A 19,318-nucleotide genomic window follows, 5' to 3' on the forward strand; every position below is an offset into this window, starting at 1 on the left:
GGGGAAACAATATCGCATTATGTTCATCTTGTGCTGAAAGCAGTTCTTAGAGTTCATACCATTCTCTTGCCACAACTTGATCCAGTAATGAACACTTGTGTTGATCATCGGTGGAAACATTTTAAGGTAATGAACTTTGTGACCAAATACAAGTAACATTTTAAAGTAATGAGGTTTGTGTGGAATTTTAATAATTATATGTTATTCGTCCTAGGGCTGTATTGGCGCCTTGGATGGGACATACATAAATGTCCTTGTAAGTAACGTGGATAAGCCACGCTATCGATCTCGGAAGGGGCAAATCTCCACTAACACTCTTGCGGCCTGCGACCGCAACATGAGATTCATGTATTTTCTACCCGGGTGGGAGGGCTCTGCCGGCGTTTCTCGAGTGCTAAGGGATGCTGTTAGTATAGACAGGGGATTGATGGTGCCCAAAGGTTTAATTCACCAGTGTCTTGGACACTTTAATGATTGTTTCATAATTGATTCTTCTTTCTTTTTAAATATATAACAACCCTGACCGAATGTGGTATTTTTAGGAAACTACTTTTTAGGCGATAATGGATACGCCAATTGTGAAGGATTCTCGACGCTGTTCAAAAATGTTCGTTACCATTTGAAGGGATGGGGCGTCGGTACCCAAAGACCCCAAAATGCTCGTGAGTTGTTTAATTTAAGGCACAACAAAGCTCGTAATATTATCGAGCAAGCTTTTGCAGTTCTTAAAATGAGATGGAGAATTTTGCGAAGTGCTAGCTTCTACATCCAAATACGGGTGATAATGTCTTGCTTTTTACTCCACAATTTTATTCGTGGTGAGATGAGCAACGACCCAATAGAACAACAAATTGCGGGTGACACACAACTTGGTGTTGTAGATGATGCTGATGGTGAAGTTGAATATGTTGATCAAGTTGAGACATCTACTGCTTGGACTCAAATGAGAGAAGATTTGGCTAACTCTATGTGGAACAATGTGTGTATTTTCGTGTAGTTCATTTATAATCTGAGTTATATAATTTGTTTTCTTTTTTGATCTGTTTTGTGGAGATTGAAATAAGTATAACACACTCTGATCATATAATTTTTGTTGGTGTTTTACAGCCTCCTAATGTCGACGACAACATCCAACAGTGTTTGTGGTGGTGACATGATACCCGAGTGTGTTTGTGGTGTTGACAAGATGAAGTTGTTGTGAGCCAAACACTGCGGTAGATGGTTTTACAAGTCTTCGACTGATGCAAACCACTCGGGGTCTTTCTTGTGGTGTGACGACTATCATAGTAGGATGGATACGTCAAGTAACCAGACTATGTCTTGAACCTAATGTGGCGCCCTGCAAAAACAGTACGCAACAAGGATGAAGATAAGAATAAAAGGAGAGCTAGCAGCGGACATGTTTGTGGAGCTTGTGGCCGATGCCAAGCTGAAATTAGAATGAACTTTGTGTTGGTTGTCATAGGTTTGGTGTTGTTATTACTGGGGATTGTTTTAGGGAAACTATTCTAGTTTGTATTTGAGCTTATTTTCAAGTTTGAAATTTAACCAACCTTCTCTACATGAACTTATTGGCCATAATTTATGTATCTGACTTATCTAAATATTTTGTAAGGCATATGAATGTTGTGGTGTTGTTTATCCATTTCCTGCCAGGGATTTATATTTGCATTTGATTGTAGATCATTTTAAGTGACATTTTACATCATATAATTTAGTTTATTCATCATTCCATTGATTGAAGAGAATGGTAGTGGGTGGATCATTGAAGATGAACTCCTTTTGGGTCATTTTTTTAGCTAGCATTGGAGAGGTTTGGGGTCATTATGTTTAATTGGAAATTGGAGAAAGTGGGTTGGACGTGAACCAACCAAGCACATTTGGCTAAGCCCCTTCCCTATGGAGTTTCTACTCAAAAAATTAAATTAGTGTTGTCAATATTTATCAAGAACAACAATGCAATTCAATGCAGTCATGGAACTATTCTCTGCATTCGGCGCATGGCAATTGAAGTGGGTAGTTACATGTCAAAATATTTAAATTCTAGTACTTGTGTATCTTCAACGTTCATGACTTATAAATAAGGCCAGCATGGACATTGCAAATCTGTCATCAACCAAAAATTGCTTGCAAATCCCCTCTTCCTTAAAAAAATGTAGACAACGTACCCAACCAAAGCTCATTTCTCTACGCGTCAATCTGGACTCACGATATGGACTCGGTCCTGCTCGGTATGTTGATAAGGTTGAAATTTGCTGCAGGTGGTGAGGTGGCCGTTTTCCCCGGCCATTTCATCTCCGAGGCCAAGCTCGCAATCAAAAACCAGATTGACCTTGTGTTTGAGTGGTATGACCTTGTTGATCGTCTGCATTTTCTCGGAGCTTATTGCCGACATGGCGATCCTGCATACAACCAACTTAACGAGCTGTTCAGTCTAAATGATGTGAAAGAGGAGCAAGAAAACTCGGTGATCGTGCTGAGCGGCTCCCAATCTCAAGGGCCGGTTCGCGTTGGGAAAGAAATGAAGGCACCCCTTGATGTCGACTATGGCGAGGTGAGTAGCAACCCATCCCTCTCAGTTGCCAGGCGCAAATTCATGTTCGGCAAAGGCAGTCCTCTGGACTGGGAATCGACCAACAAGAAGCCTGTCCGTGACTACGTCCCTGATGCTAAAGGAAAGCTGGAAATGAAGGTCGATGAAAAAGTTCTCGTGTATTGCCTCGTCCATTGCCACCAAACAACTCCACGTTGGCCTACTCTTATGCATCAAACAGTCCGAGACCGAGTATGGTGTGGAGGGTGCTAGGGAAGCCCAACATATAAATGGGGTGACAAGTGATTGACTTCGTTTGGAAAGACACCGTTATGTTTTGCCATGTGTCTCCATGATCGGATATTAATCTAGATTATCCACTAATATATTGCCAATAGTTTTAGATAATCTCGAAGGACAATGTTTAAAGTTGGAATACAAATTGATACTCCCTCCATCCAAGCCTGAGACGTTTTCTCTTTTGATAATAGTCAACTCAATTTTCTCTCCTACGTTAACTTCTTATCTCTTTTATTTTCCTTTTTCACATTAAAACAATAGTTTGTAAGCCATATGAAAAAAATTATATGTGAACAATCTCAATTGTACGATAATAAGAATAGCAAAATAAAGAAAATATATATATACATACATAAAAGACGAGTTTTAGCCTTATTTTGAATATTCATGAATTCTGAGTATAGATTTTAATATTTATAAATTTTAAACATGATTAAAATATAATATGCCGTTACCATCATTACAACTCTATTAATGTAATGAATGTAATTTATGAGTAAATAGCTAATTATATCTAACATATGTTTTACAACTTAATGCTAACATATTTAACATAATGAGTTTACCGTTACATCTCTATGCAGAAAAAATGGGTCACTGCTAGGGATGTCAATTGGGCTAACCCGCTCGGGTTCGGGCCAACCCACTCGGGTTGTCGGGCTATTTGGGTGCGAGTTATTCGGACTGTGGATTTTTCGGGTTATAAATTTTTGACTCTAACCCTAACTCTTCGGGTTTCGAGCTAACCCACGGGCTATTCGGGTCAGAAGTGATCTTATTTGTTACTTTCTATCAAATTCAATATTCTAACTTATAAAGAAAACAGATTGTCGTAAAGTGAAGTATTATCAAAGTAATCAAGAGAAGGAAAATAATAGCTATTGAAAATTGAAACAAAATACATAAACATATCGCTTCATTAGTAGCACGTGTGAATCTGAATACAATTAAATGGCAATTAAATGGAAATCATGCATTTCAAAGGAGTTAAATAACGTTCTTAATTCCCGGAAAATAATTCTAAGAAGTTAAAAAAAATATAGTATAGATAATAGTATGTCAAAAAATAAATTCTATGGAGTTTAATGTGATTATATTAGTACATATTATGATATTAATAGACTCTATATTTCATAATTACCATATATAGGTTCATTTTCCATATATATTTCATATACTATATAAGTATATAAACCCAAAATTTGATAATAATTTTTTAAATGCTCAACTCATGGGCTAACCCGCAATCCACCCGGGCCAGCCTGCATAACCCGCCGACCCAAACGGGTCAGGCCGTGTAGCCCGGTTATGTATTTGGGTTACAATTTTACGGCCCTAACCCTATGATTTTACCGGGTTATTTGGGTCGACCCGCGGATTTTGGGCTAGATTGACATCCCTAGTCACTGCCGTTACAAACTTAAATTGATATGTGAATATTTATTATAATAATAATAATAATTCTTAAATTTGGCACGTAATATTATATGCTATGATTTCAAAGACATCAGAGTTTGAATTATAAATTAGAAGCTTTTGTCGACATTGTGTCATATATAATGAACGGTGCTCAATTAAATAATACTAATAAATGAGATTACTACTAAATGAGATTGGAATATGCATTCCAAAGTCACTATCGTTACAATTGTATTTAGAAAAATGAGTTACTACCGTTACAAACTTAAATTAATATTAATTAAATTTATAATAAAGGATATTGAGCTATCATCAAATTTTTCAATAAATACTAATTCCATTAATCAACAATATCATTTCAGTGAAGAAGATCAGTGTATTATGTTCTCTCTCAGCATTTTAATCTTATTTGTTTTCTTACCCTCTTATTTTATCTTTTATTATGTTTGGTCTTATTTTAGTTTGCTAGCTTTCTTTGTTATTAATGTAGTTTATCCTACTCATTATGTTGTTGCAAACAATAAAAAATAAATGAATAATTATTTTATAGAATCTTTACTTAGTTTTGCAGGTATATTTTTGCTTTGAGAACGCTTCAAAAGTAGTACTCACAATCAATACCAAGACATGCATCCGTAAATTGTTCGTTTGAAAAAGTGAGAGCCATGGTGGTGGTTGGCGGTTGGGGGAGAACTGAGAAGCTACGTTTCAGAAAGTGAGCTGAATGTTATATGAACGGTGTTGACAATGGCGGATCCAGGAATTAAAAATGGTGGGGTCGGACGAGAAAATTAATATGATAATATTTAAATATATAAAACAGTAATAAAAATATCTCTATTTCATATTAAGCGTGATAATTGACCTCTACGAGTATTAAGGGCTGACTAAATATACCGAAATACCGCACTTATCGTACCCAAAAAAATATCGGAAATACCAAAATTGCGGTACGGAATGATACCTTATCGATAGATTTTGGTACGGTAAAGGTATAGATTTTCCTATACCGCGGTATACCGCATTTACTATATTTGCCAAAAATTCGATATATATATATATATATATATATATATATATGTTGTATTTAAAATTTATATAAAAATTAATTAATATGTTAAAATCCCTAACCCTACTTTCATATTTTAGTTCAGCCGCCCCAACCTCAAACACACTCACACAGAGATGCAAATCAAGTCGACTGTATAGATTTGATTGTGATGTAGTTTTAATCTTTTGGACATTATTTAAATAGGTGAAATTTTATTTTAAATATTTAGCTATAATAGATTTTTTTTGGTATGAAACACATGTATAACGGTATGCAATACCTTACTTTGATATAGCGTACTCGGTATGTCATACTGTACCTTATTTCGGTATAACGTAAAAGTACGGTAAACCGTAATATGGTATGGTACACCGCATAGACAGTATGGTAACGGTATCGAAAAATAATCATACCGAATTTTCGTCAAATAAAGGTAACACATCACTTTAGTTGAGATGGCTCAAACAAATACGAAAATTAAGTTAAGAATATAAATTTTACTTGCACAATTTATATTTATCTTTTAATTGCACTTTTAATTAAACAAGATGTTTAGTACTTCTAAAAAATTATACTACTCCACTACTCTACTCGGCTCTATTTACAACAAGTGTTAGTAAAAGTTTTATTTGAAAACTAAGAGTGGCTCACTTTTTAAAGCAAAACAATGCGGCGCTATTTAATAAGGATTTTCATAATATAAGTAATATTTATATTAATCACATTTTGTCAAGTACTCTTCTTCCCCTTCTTCCCAGACACACAGCTCCATTGTAATTCACTTTGCTCTGATTTTTTCAGATTAAGTTCAGCCCTTTAATCACTCAATTTTCAATAATTTAGTCTTCAATAGCGTTTATATAGTAAGGGCTTAAGACACTTTTAAAAAATTTAGAAGTAGAAAAGATAAGAAAACTCATTTTGGGTGAGGGCTTAAGCCTCCTTCACTGTGTCCGCCCCTAATCATGGGGCGGAGTTCCGGTTGCCGTGGGGTCGGGGGCTGTTGGGAGGAGTCTTCGGGCGGTTCTCCGGAGACGGCGGTGGGGTCGGCCGACCCCGCGCGACCCCACCTCCATCCGCCGCTGCGCACTCCGCTGCTGTTCCGGTTGTTGCTGACATAGGCTTTGGTAATAAGATGTAAACAACTGCTCATCTCGACACATGCTTGCCAAGGAGATAAAATGCCCGACCCCATCCTCATAATCCTCATCATCAGTCTCACATCCCTCGTTATGCAGATGACATCCGTCGGGAACATACTCGAACGAAGGACAATAATCATCATCTTGGACAATTTGATCGGGTACTTCTCCTGCAGTTGGCTGGGCTTCTTCTGAAACTACACCAGTTGGAGCTGACTCTTGCACAGAGGTGTGAACTTCGTCCGTGAACAGTTCATGGGTAATGTCCTCAAGAATCGGGATAAATGAACTGTCAACCCGAATGTCCGCTTGTAGTTCACATCCACCGTCCATCACCGGTTGGTACACCTCTTCAAGTATATTCACACCCACAGTTTCATCTTCAGGGCATGACGAACCAATTACCTCCTACGCAATACAAAAGTGAATCAATACACTGACAAATTAAAAAATTTGGAGGGGAGGGGACACTGGGTCCACATGCTCAACACAACCAAACAAAATACTAAATAACAAACGGGGTACTACATCATTTATGGAAATCACAACTAACAAACGAGTAACTAACATCAATCATTGTGAATCACAAATCACAAACGGGGTAGTATGATATGAATCATTTAATATCACAACAAATTACATCTTGCACGTGTGCATGGAGGTCTTCTCCTCCAACTTGTCCAACATCTGCCATAGGTTCAACAACATCTGGTATTGGTTGTTGTACAACTTCAACAACTTCGACCGAAGACACTACTTCGGATGGTACTGCTTCGGATGGTATAGCATCACATAGTGGGGCTTCGGATGTTACTGCTTCGGATGGTACGACGTCGGATACTACTGCTTCGGAGGAAACCTCTGCAAAGGCTTTCTCCAAATTTTGACGTGCTACCTCGTCGTCCCTTTTCCACTTAGCACGAGCATCTTCCAGACTTTTTACAAGATATTCATCGAACTCAATGTCCTTATCATACCACCCAATCATCGAAGGCTTATTGTTTAAACCCTTCTGCTCCTGCATCCTCTTCCTCGGTGGAACCTTCTGCTCCTGCATCCTCTTCCTCGGTCGAATCTTTGGGACAGTTGGTTCAGCTTCAGCTTCTTCAATCTCTTCAATAAGAACTCCTGTGGATTTCCGCGTCGTGAATTCGAGAATCGCTTGCGCTTCCTCTTCCATCTTTTTCAGTATAGCAGCAGCTCGGGTTATCTCCAAAACGGATATGTGAACTAGCTTTGTGCTAGTAGCAGCAACCTTGAGGAATTCGATGAGGTGTTCATTGTCAACAATGGGCATCCATGGACCTCCTATTACTTTGCCCTCACAGCCAGGACTATACTTTGGATGAACGTAATAAAACTCGCATATTGTCTTCATATCATACTTCAACTTAAGTACCATACTAGACAAGTCTATCAGGGTGAATTGGTTAATATCACAGTCGTCAAAGAAAGTCAAATAACCACCAACATACTTCTTCTTCTCATCTTTGGCCCCGAAGAACGAACCACCATTATGGAAAGCAACCGAAAACTTCCCAGGAGCCTCCCCAGTTAATCAAAATCTGAAAAAATTAAACTTGTGGCAAAATCAGACAACATTACACTTGTGAAAAAATCAGACAACTTTAAACTTGTGACAAACTTAGACAACATTAAATAACCTAACCTAACTAACATAATTCAGATATGGATCTAAATTACCAACAAATTTCGGAACTCTAAATCACAAACTGAGACTATGTATCAGTGAAATTTTGTGATTTTGAAAAATTTTGAAAAATTCAGAACTCAATCTTACTGTATTCTTCTTCGGGATGGAAAAATCCAGTTCAGGATCTCTGACATCCCAAGTCTCTTTATCCACATCAATAACCTCTGGTCCATGTCTACGCGGCGGCGCGGCGATGATGAACGTGATGACGAGGCCGATGTCGGTGGTGTTGGCGATGGCGTCGGCGATGGCGAAGGTGCGGGACGTTTTTTACGCCGACCCCCAGTTCTCGAGGAGGAAGCACCGGCGGACCCACCTCGCTTCCGTTTTGGGGCCATTCATGCAATAGACTTCAAGGACGAAGGAAGGGTTTACAACAGATACTGAGTTTGAGTTGGTAGGTGGGAGTGAAGTGGTATGGAGGGAAAGATTGTAAATTGTAGAGACCGCAAAATGTGAATATTTTAGAATGAATTCAAATTCTCATTATAAGTTTATATGTGGAGTGAAGAAGACGGAAGACGAAATGGCGCTGCACAAAACGTCCAATCGCTCGCGTCATGAAAGTAGATGGCGCAGCGCATGCAGGCCGCCAATGCCAGACATTACACTTGAAAGGACTGGAATGCCCTTTTAGGGCTCAAGGGCAATATAGACCGAAAAAACACGATTTGTGATTATGTAAAAGGGTAGGGTTATGTGGAGGTATTTTTTTTCTCTAGGGGCCTGCAATGTAACTTTTAAAACGTTGAGGACTTTTTATATAGTTCACTCAAATTTATAAATGTCAGTTTGATACCCTATGAATTCTGTGTTTGTAATGATTGTAATTCTTTAAATATATAGTGAACTACATAAATGGTATTTGATCTTTCACTTTCGCACGTAGATGATACCTGATCTTTGTTTTATATCGTTTTTGGTACCTATAAATCACATTTTTGGTACCTGATGCAATTTTCTTCCCAAAATGCCCTTTGAACAAATATATTTTCTCATTTATGTCATAGAGGATATTTTGAGCATACATAAAATTAGTACCAAAAGTGATATTATATTATCTTCTCTCATTCTCCTCATTCTTTATACTATTATTATTAATCAATATTAATATTATTATTTTATTATTATAAATTAATAATTAATTCATTTTTAATATCATTCAAATATACTTACATAGGGAGGTGATCAATTGCTAACTAATTAGCAATCCAAAATTGAGACCAATTTTTAACCATTAGATTAGAAGATCTTGTGGTTGATATAATGTCAAGTGTAATATATTTTAAATTTAAATAATTATTAATTAAATTAAAAGGGTATTAATGTCAAATCCTATATATAGTAATTATAACTAATTACTTTCTCTCTCCTCAAAATCATCTCAAATCTTTAAATTTACATAACTCTCTCAATTTAAATTATTTTTTCGCAAAAAATATATCAAATTAAAGATAATTTAATAAGGATTCCAACGAGATCTCAATTGCATATGTTCCGACGATGTTCGGGTGATGAAATTTGATAAATTATATTTCAATTTTTGTACATGTTGATAAACAGCTTTTATCAACAAATGCAACAAAAAATCTCAATATATTGTAGGCAAAATCTCAATATTATGCATGTCCAATCTCAATAAAAATGTGTTGATATTTTCTTGTCCTTGTATTGATATTCTAATGTCATATTGTTGATATTTGTAATACACAATGTTGATATAAAAAAACACCCACGAAAATTATCATATGATAACATAATGACGATATTACCCTTTTGTTGATATTTTGTCTACTATTTATTGAGATTTGTGAGCTTTAATCTCATCCACTCATTTTAAAATCCAAGGGTGGAGATTTAGTCTTGATTTTGGATTAGGGTTCTATAAGCATTAGAATAGGACCCTACTTACATATAATTATAACTATAATATATTTAATTATTATAATATTATTATTATTATTATAATACTAAATTAACAAATAATTGTAGTATAATTATATAAATTATGAATAATAATAATAATAATAATAATAATAATAATAATTATAATAATTTTACATTAAATTAGTAACTAATCAATATAGTCTTAATAAAAATTTAACATTATTTAACATTGTGAATTGTATATTCATAATGATATAAAAAGTTGAATATTTTTAGTTAGATGTTTCAACCTTAAAATGAGTATAAAATAATTTAATAAAAATTATTCAATTGATTTAATTACTTTAAATAATTAATTTAATTAGGTATTTTATTTTTTATTTATATTATGAATGCAATTAGACGTATGTATAAAATAATAAAAAGAAAGAAGAAAAAGAAGAAAAAAGAAAGAAGAAGAAACTAAAGAAGAAAAAGAAAAATAAGGAAGAAAAAATAATCACATTTTTGATAAAGAAATTCCAAAAATATCCTCCATGAAAAAAAATCACACATTTGGTACCTAGGGTTATTTCTGTCACTGGGTACCAAAAACGATATAAAATAAAGATCAGGTACCATTTATGTGCGAAAGTGAAAGATCAGGTATCATTTACGTAGTTCACTCGTTGTACAGTGAACTACATAATATTCTACACCATGTATTTTAATGATATATACGTTACTCCTAATTTACTCGTTGTACAGTGAACTACATAATATTCTACACCATGTATTTTAATGATATATACGTTACTCCTACTATGAATTATAACCTTGTATTTTAAATATATACGTTACTCCTACTATGAATTATAACCTTGTATTTTAATGATAGAATCTACTATGAATTATAACCTTGTATTTTAAATATATACGTTACTCCTACTATGAATTATAACCTTGTATTTTAATGATAGAATCTACACCATATTAATATTCTTGTAACTGCAGTGATAATCATGAATGAAAAATATAAAACGCATGAATTAAAGACGGTTATCAAATTTGGTGACCAAAAATATACAGACTTATTGAAAATCTTGCCCAAAAATTATAATTATTAGTGTTAACCCTATAATTATTAGTGTTAACCCACGCGCTATGCATAGCGACTTAGAATACTTTTATAGGAGTACTATTTTTTGGATATTATGAATAAATAAAATAATATAAGTGACAATATCATTACATAAGATTAAAAAAAATATAAAAATATATAAATCTAATAAAATATTTAATATACAAATAAAATATTAAGGGACAATAATTTCGTCATAAAACCATAAAATGATGAACTACATAACAAATAAAAAGTACACATATAAAGAGTAATAAGTAAAACTTAACATTAGTAAATAAATTTGCAAGTTAATGAAATAAATTACTTCCATTTGTAAACAACCTTAAAATACATTAATAAGAATAGCAAAATAAAGAAAATAAAATATTAAAACAAAAATCTAACAAAACACTCATCATCAGCGCGTTGTAACTTCTCTCACGTGCTTATTTTTATACCCGAAAGGCCGAAACTTACGGAACTATCGTTGATTTACCTCGACCTTATTTCCCTCCTTAATCTCCAAACTGATGATTTATGTAAGTGCGCAAAAAAAATGTGATATTTTATGTTCTTCATCTTCTTTGCTCCCTTTCGCCATTTCGTAGACTTTTGGGGGGGGGGGGGGGGGGGTTTGCATGAAACCTATGGAAGTAATAAAGTTGATGACAAACGTACAATTTTAGCTTCCAAATGTTATAGATAGTCAGATTATGCAGTTTCTTTATTTGAGATAAAATAACTATCATAGCTAAGATGGAAAATATTCAAACAAAATTAACAAAAAAAAATAAAATAAAATAACATTAAGAAACAACTTAATTATAAACTAAAACACTCAAACAGAGAATGATCCTCAAAATAAGATTTAAAAGTGCTATTTTCTTTTCACCTTCTCTAATTACACGACCACCCCTCCACAGCCTCCGAGTCGCGTTTTCGACTCTTCACCTTTTACAGGACTATATCTCAACCGTCTGTCTCCATTAACCGTTGCAAAAAGAGCTACCATCATCGACCGTTGAAGTTGAATCCTTTGAGAAAACAATTTTGAAATTTATTATGTTTACACTGAAAAGATAATTCTACAATAAAAGAACATGTATTTATGGGGTGAGATTTCCTGCTGTGTTTACAAACACAACACCAAATGCTGTGCTCAAAACGCACATGTGTAGGAATAAAACGACATCTTCTCTCCTCTTCTCTATCTATTCTTTTTCAATATTTTATTCTTATTTGTGTGTTTTTAGGCATTCACTGTAGAAGGCATGAAGTGATTTATTTTTATTTTTTAAATAATGAATACAGTAATTAATTTAAAAAACAACATTTTGAGCACAACATTTGGTGCGGTGTTTGCAAAAACAACAGGAGATCTCACCCCTATATTTATGGATAAAAATTAAAGGCTACCAATAATTCCTATATTCCACTGTACATTATAGGGGGAAAAATGCATTCTAGGTTATCAATGATAATTAAAATGAATATTAATTTATAATATAATTGATTGGATACATTTAGTCATAGATTTGAAAGTCAAAAAACGCATAAATTGGAAACTCGTCATAAATCATTAAATCGAATGATTTAGCTATACCATAATCACACTATAATTAGGAGTTAATATGGAGTTACATTTTATTATTGTATTAACATTAATTTGACCGTAGATTTAAAAAGTCCTCAATTTTAATATTTTCCTCACACCATCTGCAGTTACATATACCTACATTATTTTATAAATGGCATTTACTTGGGAGTCATTATGTAAATTTATTAAAACTTTAAGTAATATTTTACAATCATCACCCAAAATTTCTAAATTTTTTAAGATGTTGCCCAAAACTTATAAATATTCAAAATGATGGCTAAACTTTACCTTTTATATATGTATAGATTTTCAAAATGTTGTCCAAAACTTATAAATAATCAAAATGACGGCTAAAACTTGCCGTTATATATGTATAGATTTAAATTCATACCCAAACTTTATAAATATTCAAAACTTGTAAATAGATTCAAATTTACAATATTCATCTTTAACATATTAACACAAAATAAACTATTCTTCCTCAATCCCAAAAAAATAGGCATTTTTGATACGGTACATATCTTAATATGTAGCTAAAAAATAAGTGGAGAATAAATCTCAGTATATATTTTTGTTGGAAGTATATATTTTTCTTTTTATCCACTTATTCATAAGTACTAGTATATTAATAATTTTAAATCTACAATATTCTTTTATTGACTCTTCTAGATATCTTTTATCACAGAGCACTTCACGATGATATTAAATTCAGATGATAATAGATTTTTAAAAATTATAGTGAAAACTAAGTAAAAGTGCATCGTTGTGGACACCCAATGAACTACTATATGGGTCTAATATATTTCGTTATTCTTCCGATTATTTTCTTGGCATCTTTAGTTAGAGGACTTAACGATGAAATTAAATTTAAACAATAAATTAATTTTTAAATTTAAAATTGATATATGGTGTTTACACCTTCTAGACTATGCAATAATCACATTTCAGGAATTTAGAAAGAAAAAATTATAAATGTCGTTGATGACTATTTTGCCCTTGAGGATGGTGTACGAGTCTTTTTATTAACCCTAAATAAAAGAAAATACTACTCCACTATAGTAGTATAATTTTAAAGTAGATGATTTTTCATACTTAATAAAATCTAAAAATCGAAAAAATATCTTCTCCTTTCCACTTCATATCCCATGTTATATATTCACCATCCTCCCATATAAACTACTATATCCAATTTTAATCTAAATCTAAATTTTATGAGAACACTGCTTTAGAAATCCAGTAACTTCCTCTCTCTCTCTCTTCTCATGCCGAGTCTCTCGGTGGTAAGGCAGTTCCAAATTTTTGGGATATATTGAAGCGTGAATCTAGCAGAAACATCCTTTTTGATTTAATATCTCTCTTGAATATTTTGGGTCATATCACAACTTTTGCAAGTATATACGTACATAAAAAATTGTTTGTGGTGACATACTCCTCCGGTGCCTTCCGCCATGTCCACAACACATTCTTCCAACAAGCCCAGTTTCCCAGCATTTCCACAATTTCCACAGTCTCCCTTCACGCCACCATTTGATGAGCTATTCTCATTATATCACGCCATTCCCCTCCAAAACAACCCTCATATTCGTCTTCCTCCTTGTTCCATCCCTCGCAATCAACTTCGTCTTCCCATCTTCTTCCCCATCGACCCTCCTCTATTTGGTTCCTTCCCAGGTCCCCAAATCTCTAAATTCGATGGCCGCGACCCCCCCGGCTGCATCTACAACATCGACGATTATTTTGACTTCTACGCCACTCCTCACCACCACCGAATCCGCTTACTGCGTCTATGTGAGGAAGGCCTTTGTTCAAGGTGGCTCCGCTGGATGCAGACCAACGTTCTCCTGCAGCCGATCAAAATTCCGGTGGCTGCTTTATCCTCGGCCCCTCCGCCACCATGGATCGAACTTCCCGGGGATGTGACTGCCAATATTTTGCATAGGCTGGGGGCGGAGGGGATGTTGACAAGTGCGCAAGTGTGTGCTACATGGAGGAAGGTTTCCAAGGATCCTGACTTGTGGCGAGTCATCGATTTCTCCAACCCTAGTCAAGGGGTTTTTAATGGCGAGTACAATGTCATATGCCGCCGCGCAGTGGATCGTAGCCAGGGATTATTGGTCGACCTCACTGTTCAGTACTTCGGGGACGATGCACTCTTGGACTACATTGTCCATAGGTAAATTTTTGTTGAAATAGGCTGTGATCATCTTCTTTTTTCAGTCACCTGATTTTGAATTCGATTTTTGCTTTGATTTAAATTTTGAAATTTGGTATGCAAAGAAGCCTTTATATTGCATTTGAGCTGTGAGACGCAGAAAAGAATTTTGTACTCCCTCCGTCCCATTGAAGATGATCCACTTTCCTTTTTAGTTTGTCCCAACCAAGATGACTCATTACTTAAAATGGAAATATTTTATCTCTACTTTATTCACTCTCTCTTACTTTACTCTCTCCTCTCTACACACAAAATAAAGTTGCATAAAATCCCGTGGCGCCCAAGGAAGGGGTCATCTTCCTTGGGACGGAGGGAGTAGTATATTTTTGCTTCGTCTCCTTTTCCTCCTTGTTTACTAGTATTTCCTTAAGTTTATCACCTCTTTTTTTTCCTATTTGGTCCGATTGTTAATAGAATGCAGTAAATGTTGAGACCTTTTCTCTCGATTTTATGTCATACACATAAAAGCTAATGTAGTAGTCATTGGTATAAGAAGCTTCCTATAAATTCACTAATCTGTATTAATATTTGTTTGACAGATCACCAAATCTCAAACGCCTTAAGCTTGGAACTTGCTTTTTCATATCAGGATATTGTGCACGTAGAATGGTTGCAAAACTTCCACAGTTGGAAGAATTGCACCTTACTCTTAGACCTGGAATTGGTGCTTGCGACATCGAGGTTATTGGCAAATCTTGTCCAATGTTGAAATCATTCTCATTAAACGGATTTAAGTGCATACTTCCTGATCCAACATATGGTGGTGGTCTTATTCATGGATACTTTCAGAATCTGTATGCTCGCGCAATCAGCAGAAGCATGCATAATTTGCAGCATCTACAAGTATTTGCACATTGGATTGGAAATGAAGGACTCGAAGCCATCCTTAATGGTTGTCCACGCCTTGAATCACTTGATATCCGTAGATGTTTTGATCTCGATCTTCAAGGGGATTTGGGGAAAAGATGCCGTCAACAAATCAAACATCTTAAACTCCCTAGTGACTCTATCAGTGATATACCATGGCCTAATTGCGATGGTGGCGATCCATTTACTTCTTCTGCCTTCTGGTTTGAATATTACATATACAAACTTTATACAGACAATTTTCCGCGTCCTGACTATAACTTCAATAGACGGTACAGGTGTCTTTATTTTCTCAATCAAGGGTAAATGTATCTTTCTTCTATCTATTTTTGACTTAAGATATATCAATATGATACTCACCCATTTTCCTCTTTGTTGGATTTTCTTTTTGCTGGATTGGTTGGAGGGTATGCTATTATTTTGGAACCTTTATTCTATCATATTATCAGTAGTTTCATGCCTCCTGTTACTTCTCTTTATTATCAATAGTTTTTTGGTTACCAGATTTAATAAAATTATGTCTTTAATATTAATAGTCTTTTAAATCTTCATTTACTAGACTGTCCTAGGTTAGCATGATATTGTAGCTACTAGACTTGGTATGATTTGCACCTAAAAAGACTTATTGCGTAACAACACATCTATTGGCATGTAATCATGTCATGACCTCTCCTAGGGCTGCTTAACCGGCCAGTTCCGGTTCTATTCGGTCTGGTTTGACCGGGTACCCGGTAACAAATTTTCATTAATTCCACAACCGGATTCGGCCAGTTCCGGTTTGGAACCGACCGGATAAGAACTGGCCGATTCCGGTTACGAACCGGGTCCGATTTATAGTTTTTATTTTAATTTTTAAAATAATTCAATATTTAAAAATATAGCAATTAATACCTAAAAATTCAAATAAACACACAAAAATACAAATCAACAAGATAACAATATTTATTATCCAATATCAAAAAAAGAAAATCACTAAATACCTAAAACATATAGTATACAACCAATAGGGTTATATTCTAATGCTTATATCACCCTAATCCAAAATGAAGACTAAATCTCGACCCTTAGATTTTAAAATGAGTGGATGAGATTAAAGCTCACAAATCTCAATAAATACTAGACAAAATATCAACAAAAGAGTAATATCGTCATTATGTTATCATATGATAATTTTCGTGAGTGTTTTTTTTATATCAACATTGTGTATTACAAATATCAACAATATGACATTAGAATATCAACACAAGGACAAGAAAATATCAACATATTTTTATTAAGGTTGGACATGCATAATATTGGGATTTTGCCTACAATATATTGAGATTTTTTGTTGCATTTGTTGATAAAAGCTGCTTATCAACATGTACGAAAATTGAAATATAATTTATCAAATTTCATCACCCGAACATCGTCGGAACATATGCAATTGAGATTCTCATTGGAATCCTTATTAAATTATCTTTAATTTGATGGAGTATATTTTTTGCGAAAAAATAATTTAAATTGAGAGAGTTACGTAAATTTAAAGATTTGAGATAATTTTGAGGAGAGAGAAAGTAGTTAGTTATAATTACTACATATAGGATTTGACATTAATACCCTTTTAATTAAATAATTATTAATTAAATTAAAAGAGTATTAATGTTAAATCCTATATGTAGTAATTATAACTAACTACTTTCTCTCTCCTCAAAATTGTCTCAAATCTTTAAATTTACATAACTCTCTCAATTTAAATTATTTTTTCGCAAAAAATATATCAAATTAAAGATAATTTAATAAGGATTCCAACGAGATCTCAATTGCATACGTTCCGACGATGTTCGGGTGATGAAATTTGATAAATTATATTTCAATTTTCGCACATGTTGATAAGCAGCTTTTATCAACAAATGCAACAAAAAAACTCAATATATTGTAGGCAAAATCTCAATATTATGCATGCCCAATCTCAATAAAAATATGTTGATATTTTCTTGTCCTTGTGTTGATATTCTAATGTCATATTGTTGATATTTGTAATACACAATGTTGATATAAAAAAACACTCACGAAAATTATCATATGATAACATAATGACGATATTACCCTTTTGTTGATATTTTGTCTACTATTTATTGAGATTTGTGAGCTTTAATCTCATCCACTCATTTTAAAATCTAAGGGTGGAGGTTTAGTCTTGATTTTGGATTAGGATGCTATAAGCATTAGAATAGGACCCATAGTCTGATAATATAGGGGTGTATTAAACTCATTATAATTTATTAATCGGATAGCTTAGATTAATGGTTAGTCGGTACATTATGTTAGTGTTTATCTACATTAAAGGGAAAAATTAGTCATCAAATAATGAGGTGGTTCATTTTCAAAATGCATGTATAAGATTTTCGGGATTTAATTTCAGCGACAATACAACTCCCTCCCACTCTCTCTTTCACCAGTCCTTCCACCTTCTTTCTCCCCCATTAATCATTATTCCCCAGGAGCCCTAACCGCCGCTTCACTCTACCTTCTATCCTACTCTCGACGCATTTCTCAAGTCGTAGTTGACGGCGAATCGGTCCCCATCAGACGTGTTTCTCACGGTGTAGACGAAAGAATCAGTTCAGACGACGGAGAATTTGTCAATTCTCTAGAGCTTCGATGATGGCGTGAAAGGTAAAGCCCAAAAACGAAATTTTTTCCTCAATTTCAGTTTATTCTAAACTTTTGGAATCGATATTTGATTGTTTATGTATATTATTTGATATCAATTTTGATTTATAGTGTAGTTTATGTTTAAGATGGTTTGTCACTGATTGAGAGGCTATTTGTGCACTAAATTTAAGCTTTTGTAATTTTCTGTTGCTTTGCAATTCTCGTTCTGCTTTGTACAATTTCTTAGTTTTGTGGATTTCAATGTTGTTCGTTTGCCTTTGATGGTACATTGGGGAATCTAATTTCAATATTCCTTTATACTATCCTTTGTTTTTTCCTGTTGCTTTCATGTAATGCATTTATAAAGGGACTTATTCTACATCGTTCTTTTTTGTACATACAGATGCTGAAGTATTTTTTTTGGTTTGTGCTCATACATTCTTTACACAGTTCTGTACTGCTACATTATACAACATTATACATGCCAACTTGTACATGATTTAAGAACATTCGTTCCTGTTACATTATTTAGATAGATTAGTACATGGATAGTTGTTGATTCTAGGCATCGTCTCATGCTACATCATGTTGGTAGTTCTCTACATCTTATGTTAGTACATTATTCATTCAAATATATACATTATTGTAAACCAAATATGTACATTATTTCTGTTCAGTATTTTCATGAAAAATACTCCCTTCGTCCACGAAAAATAAGACACTTTCATTTTCTGCACTCGTTTTGAAAAAATGATAATAAATAGTTAAAGTGGAGAGAAAGAAAAGTAAGAGAGAGAATAATATAGACAAGAGACTTCTCTACATTATTCTTTGGGTAGAGCACTATACATCGAGGC

The 19,318-nt window shown here is 34.1% G+C and overlaps 3 protein-coding genes across 3 annotated transcripts; 2 read left to right on the plus strand and 1 right to left on the minus strand.

Annotated features, from left to right (window-relative positions):
• Window positions 1-1,329: 1,329 nt before the first annotated feature.
• Window positions 1,330-2,806, plus strand: LOC148924248 (uncharacterized). The gene is made up of 2 exons (XM_089059025.1): window positions 1,330-1,465; window positions 2,160-2,806. Exons 1-2 carry the CDS (start codon window positions 1,330-1,332, stop codon window positions 2,804-2,806), a joined length of 783 nt encoding a protein of 260 aa, XP_088915151.1.
• A 3,456-nt stretch (window positions 2,807-6,262) lies between these two features.
• Window positions 6,263-8,497, minus strand: LOC148924249 (uncharacterized). The gene is made up of 4 exons (XM_089059026.1): window positions 8,400-8,497; window positions 8,247-8,352; window positions 7,086-7,991; window positions 6,263-6,853 (listed from the first exon to the last, which is right to left on the minus strand). Exons 1-4 carry the CDS (start codon window positions 8,495-8,497, stop codon window positions 6,263-6,265), a joined length of 1,701 nt encoding a protein of 566 aa, XP_088915152.1.
• Window positions 8,498-14,445: 5,948 nt separating this feature from the next.
• On the plus strand, window positions 14,446-16,266 carry LOC148924250 (putative F-box/LRR-repeat protein 9). Its single transcript, XM_089057977.1, has 2 exons — window positions 14,446-14,918; window positions 15,497-16,266. The coding sequence occupies exons 1-2, from the start codon at window positions 14,569-14,571 to the stop codon at window positions 16,128-16,130; spliced, it is 984 nt and encodes a 327-aa protein (XP_088914103.1). The 5' UTR covers window positions 14,446-14,568; the 3' UTR covers window positions 16,131-16,266.
• The last annotated feature ends 3,052 nt before the right edge of the window (window positions 16,267-19,318 follow it).

The sequence above is a fragment of the Salvia hispanica genome, chromosome 5, assembly GCF_029641045.1.
Source record: "Salvia hispanica isolate PSC_SH4W2 chromosome 5, Shi_PSC_v1, whole genome shotgun sequence".
NCBI lineage: Eukaryota > Viridiplantae > Streptophyta > Magnoliopsida > Lamiales > Lamiaceae > Salvia > Salvia hispanica.

Coding starts and splice junctions, on each gene's coding strand:
- LOC148924250 (XM_089057977.1), top strand. CDS start 14,569: ATGCAGACCAACGTTCTCCTGCAGCCGATCAAAATTCCGGTGGCTGCT. Junction 14,919..15,496: donor TTGGACTACATTGTCCATAG/GTAAATTTTTGT, acceptor TTTGTTTGACAG/ATCACCAAATCTCAAACGCC.
- LOC148924249 (XM_089059026.1), bottom strand. CDS start 8,497: ATGGCCCCAAAACGGAAGCGAGGTGGGTCCGCCGGTGCTTCCTCCTCG. Junction 8,353..8,399: donor GCACCTTCGCCATCGCCGAC/GCCATCGCCAAC, acceptor CACGTTCATCAT/CGCCGCGCCGCCGCGTAGAC. Junction 7,992..8,246: donor CCATCCCGAAGAAGAATACA/GTAAGATTGAGT, acceptor TTAACTGGGGAG/GCTCCTGGGAAGTTTTCGGT.
- LOC148924248 (XM_089059025.1), top strand. CDS start 1,330: ATGTGGCGCCCTGCAAAAACAGTACGCAACAAGGATGAAGATAAGAAT. Junction 1,466..2,159: donor CTTTGTGTTGGTTGTCATAG/GTTTGGTGTTGT, acceptor AAAAAAATGTAG/ACAACGTACCCAACCAAAGC.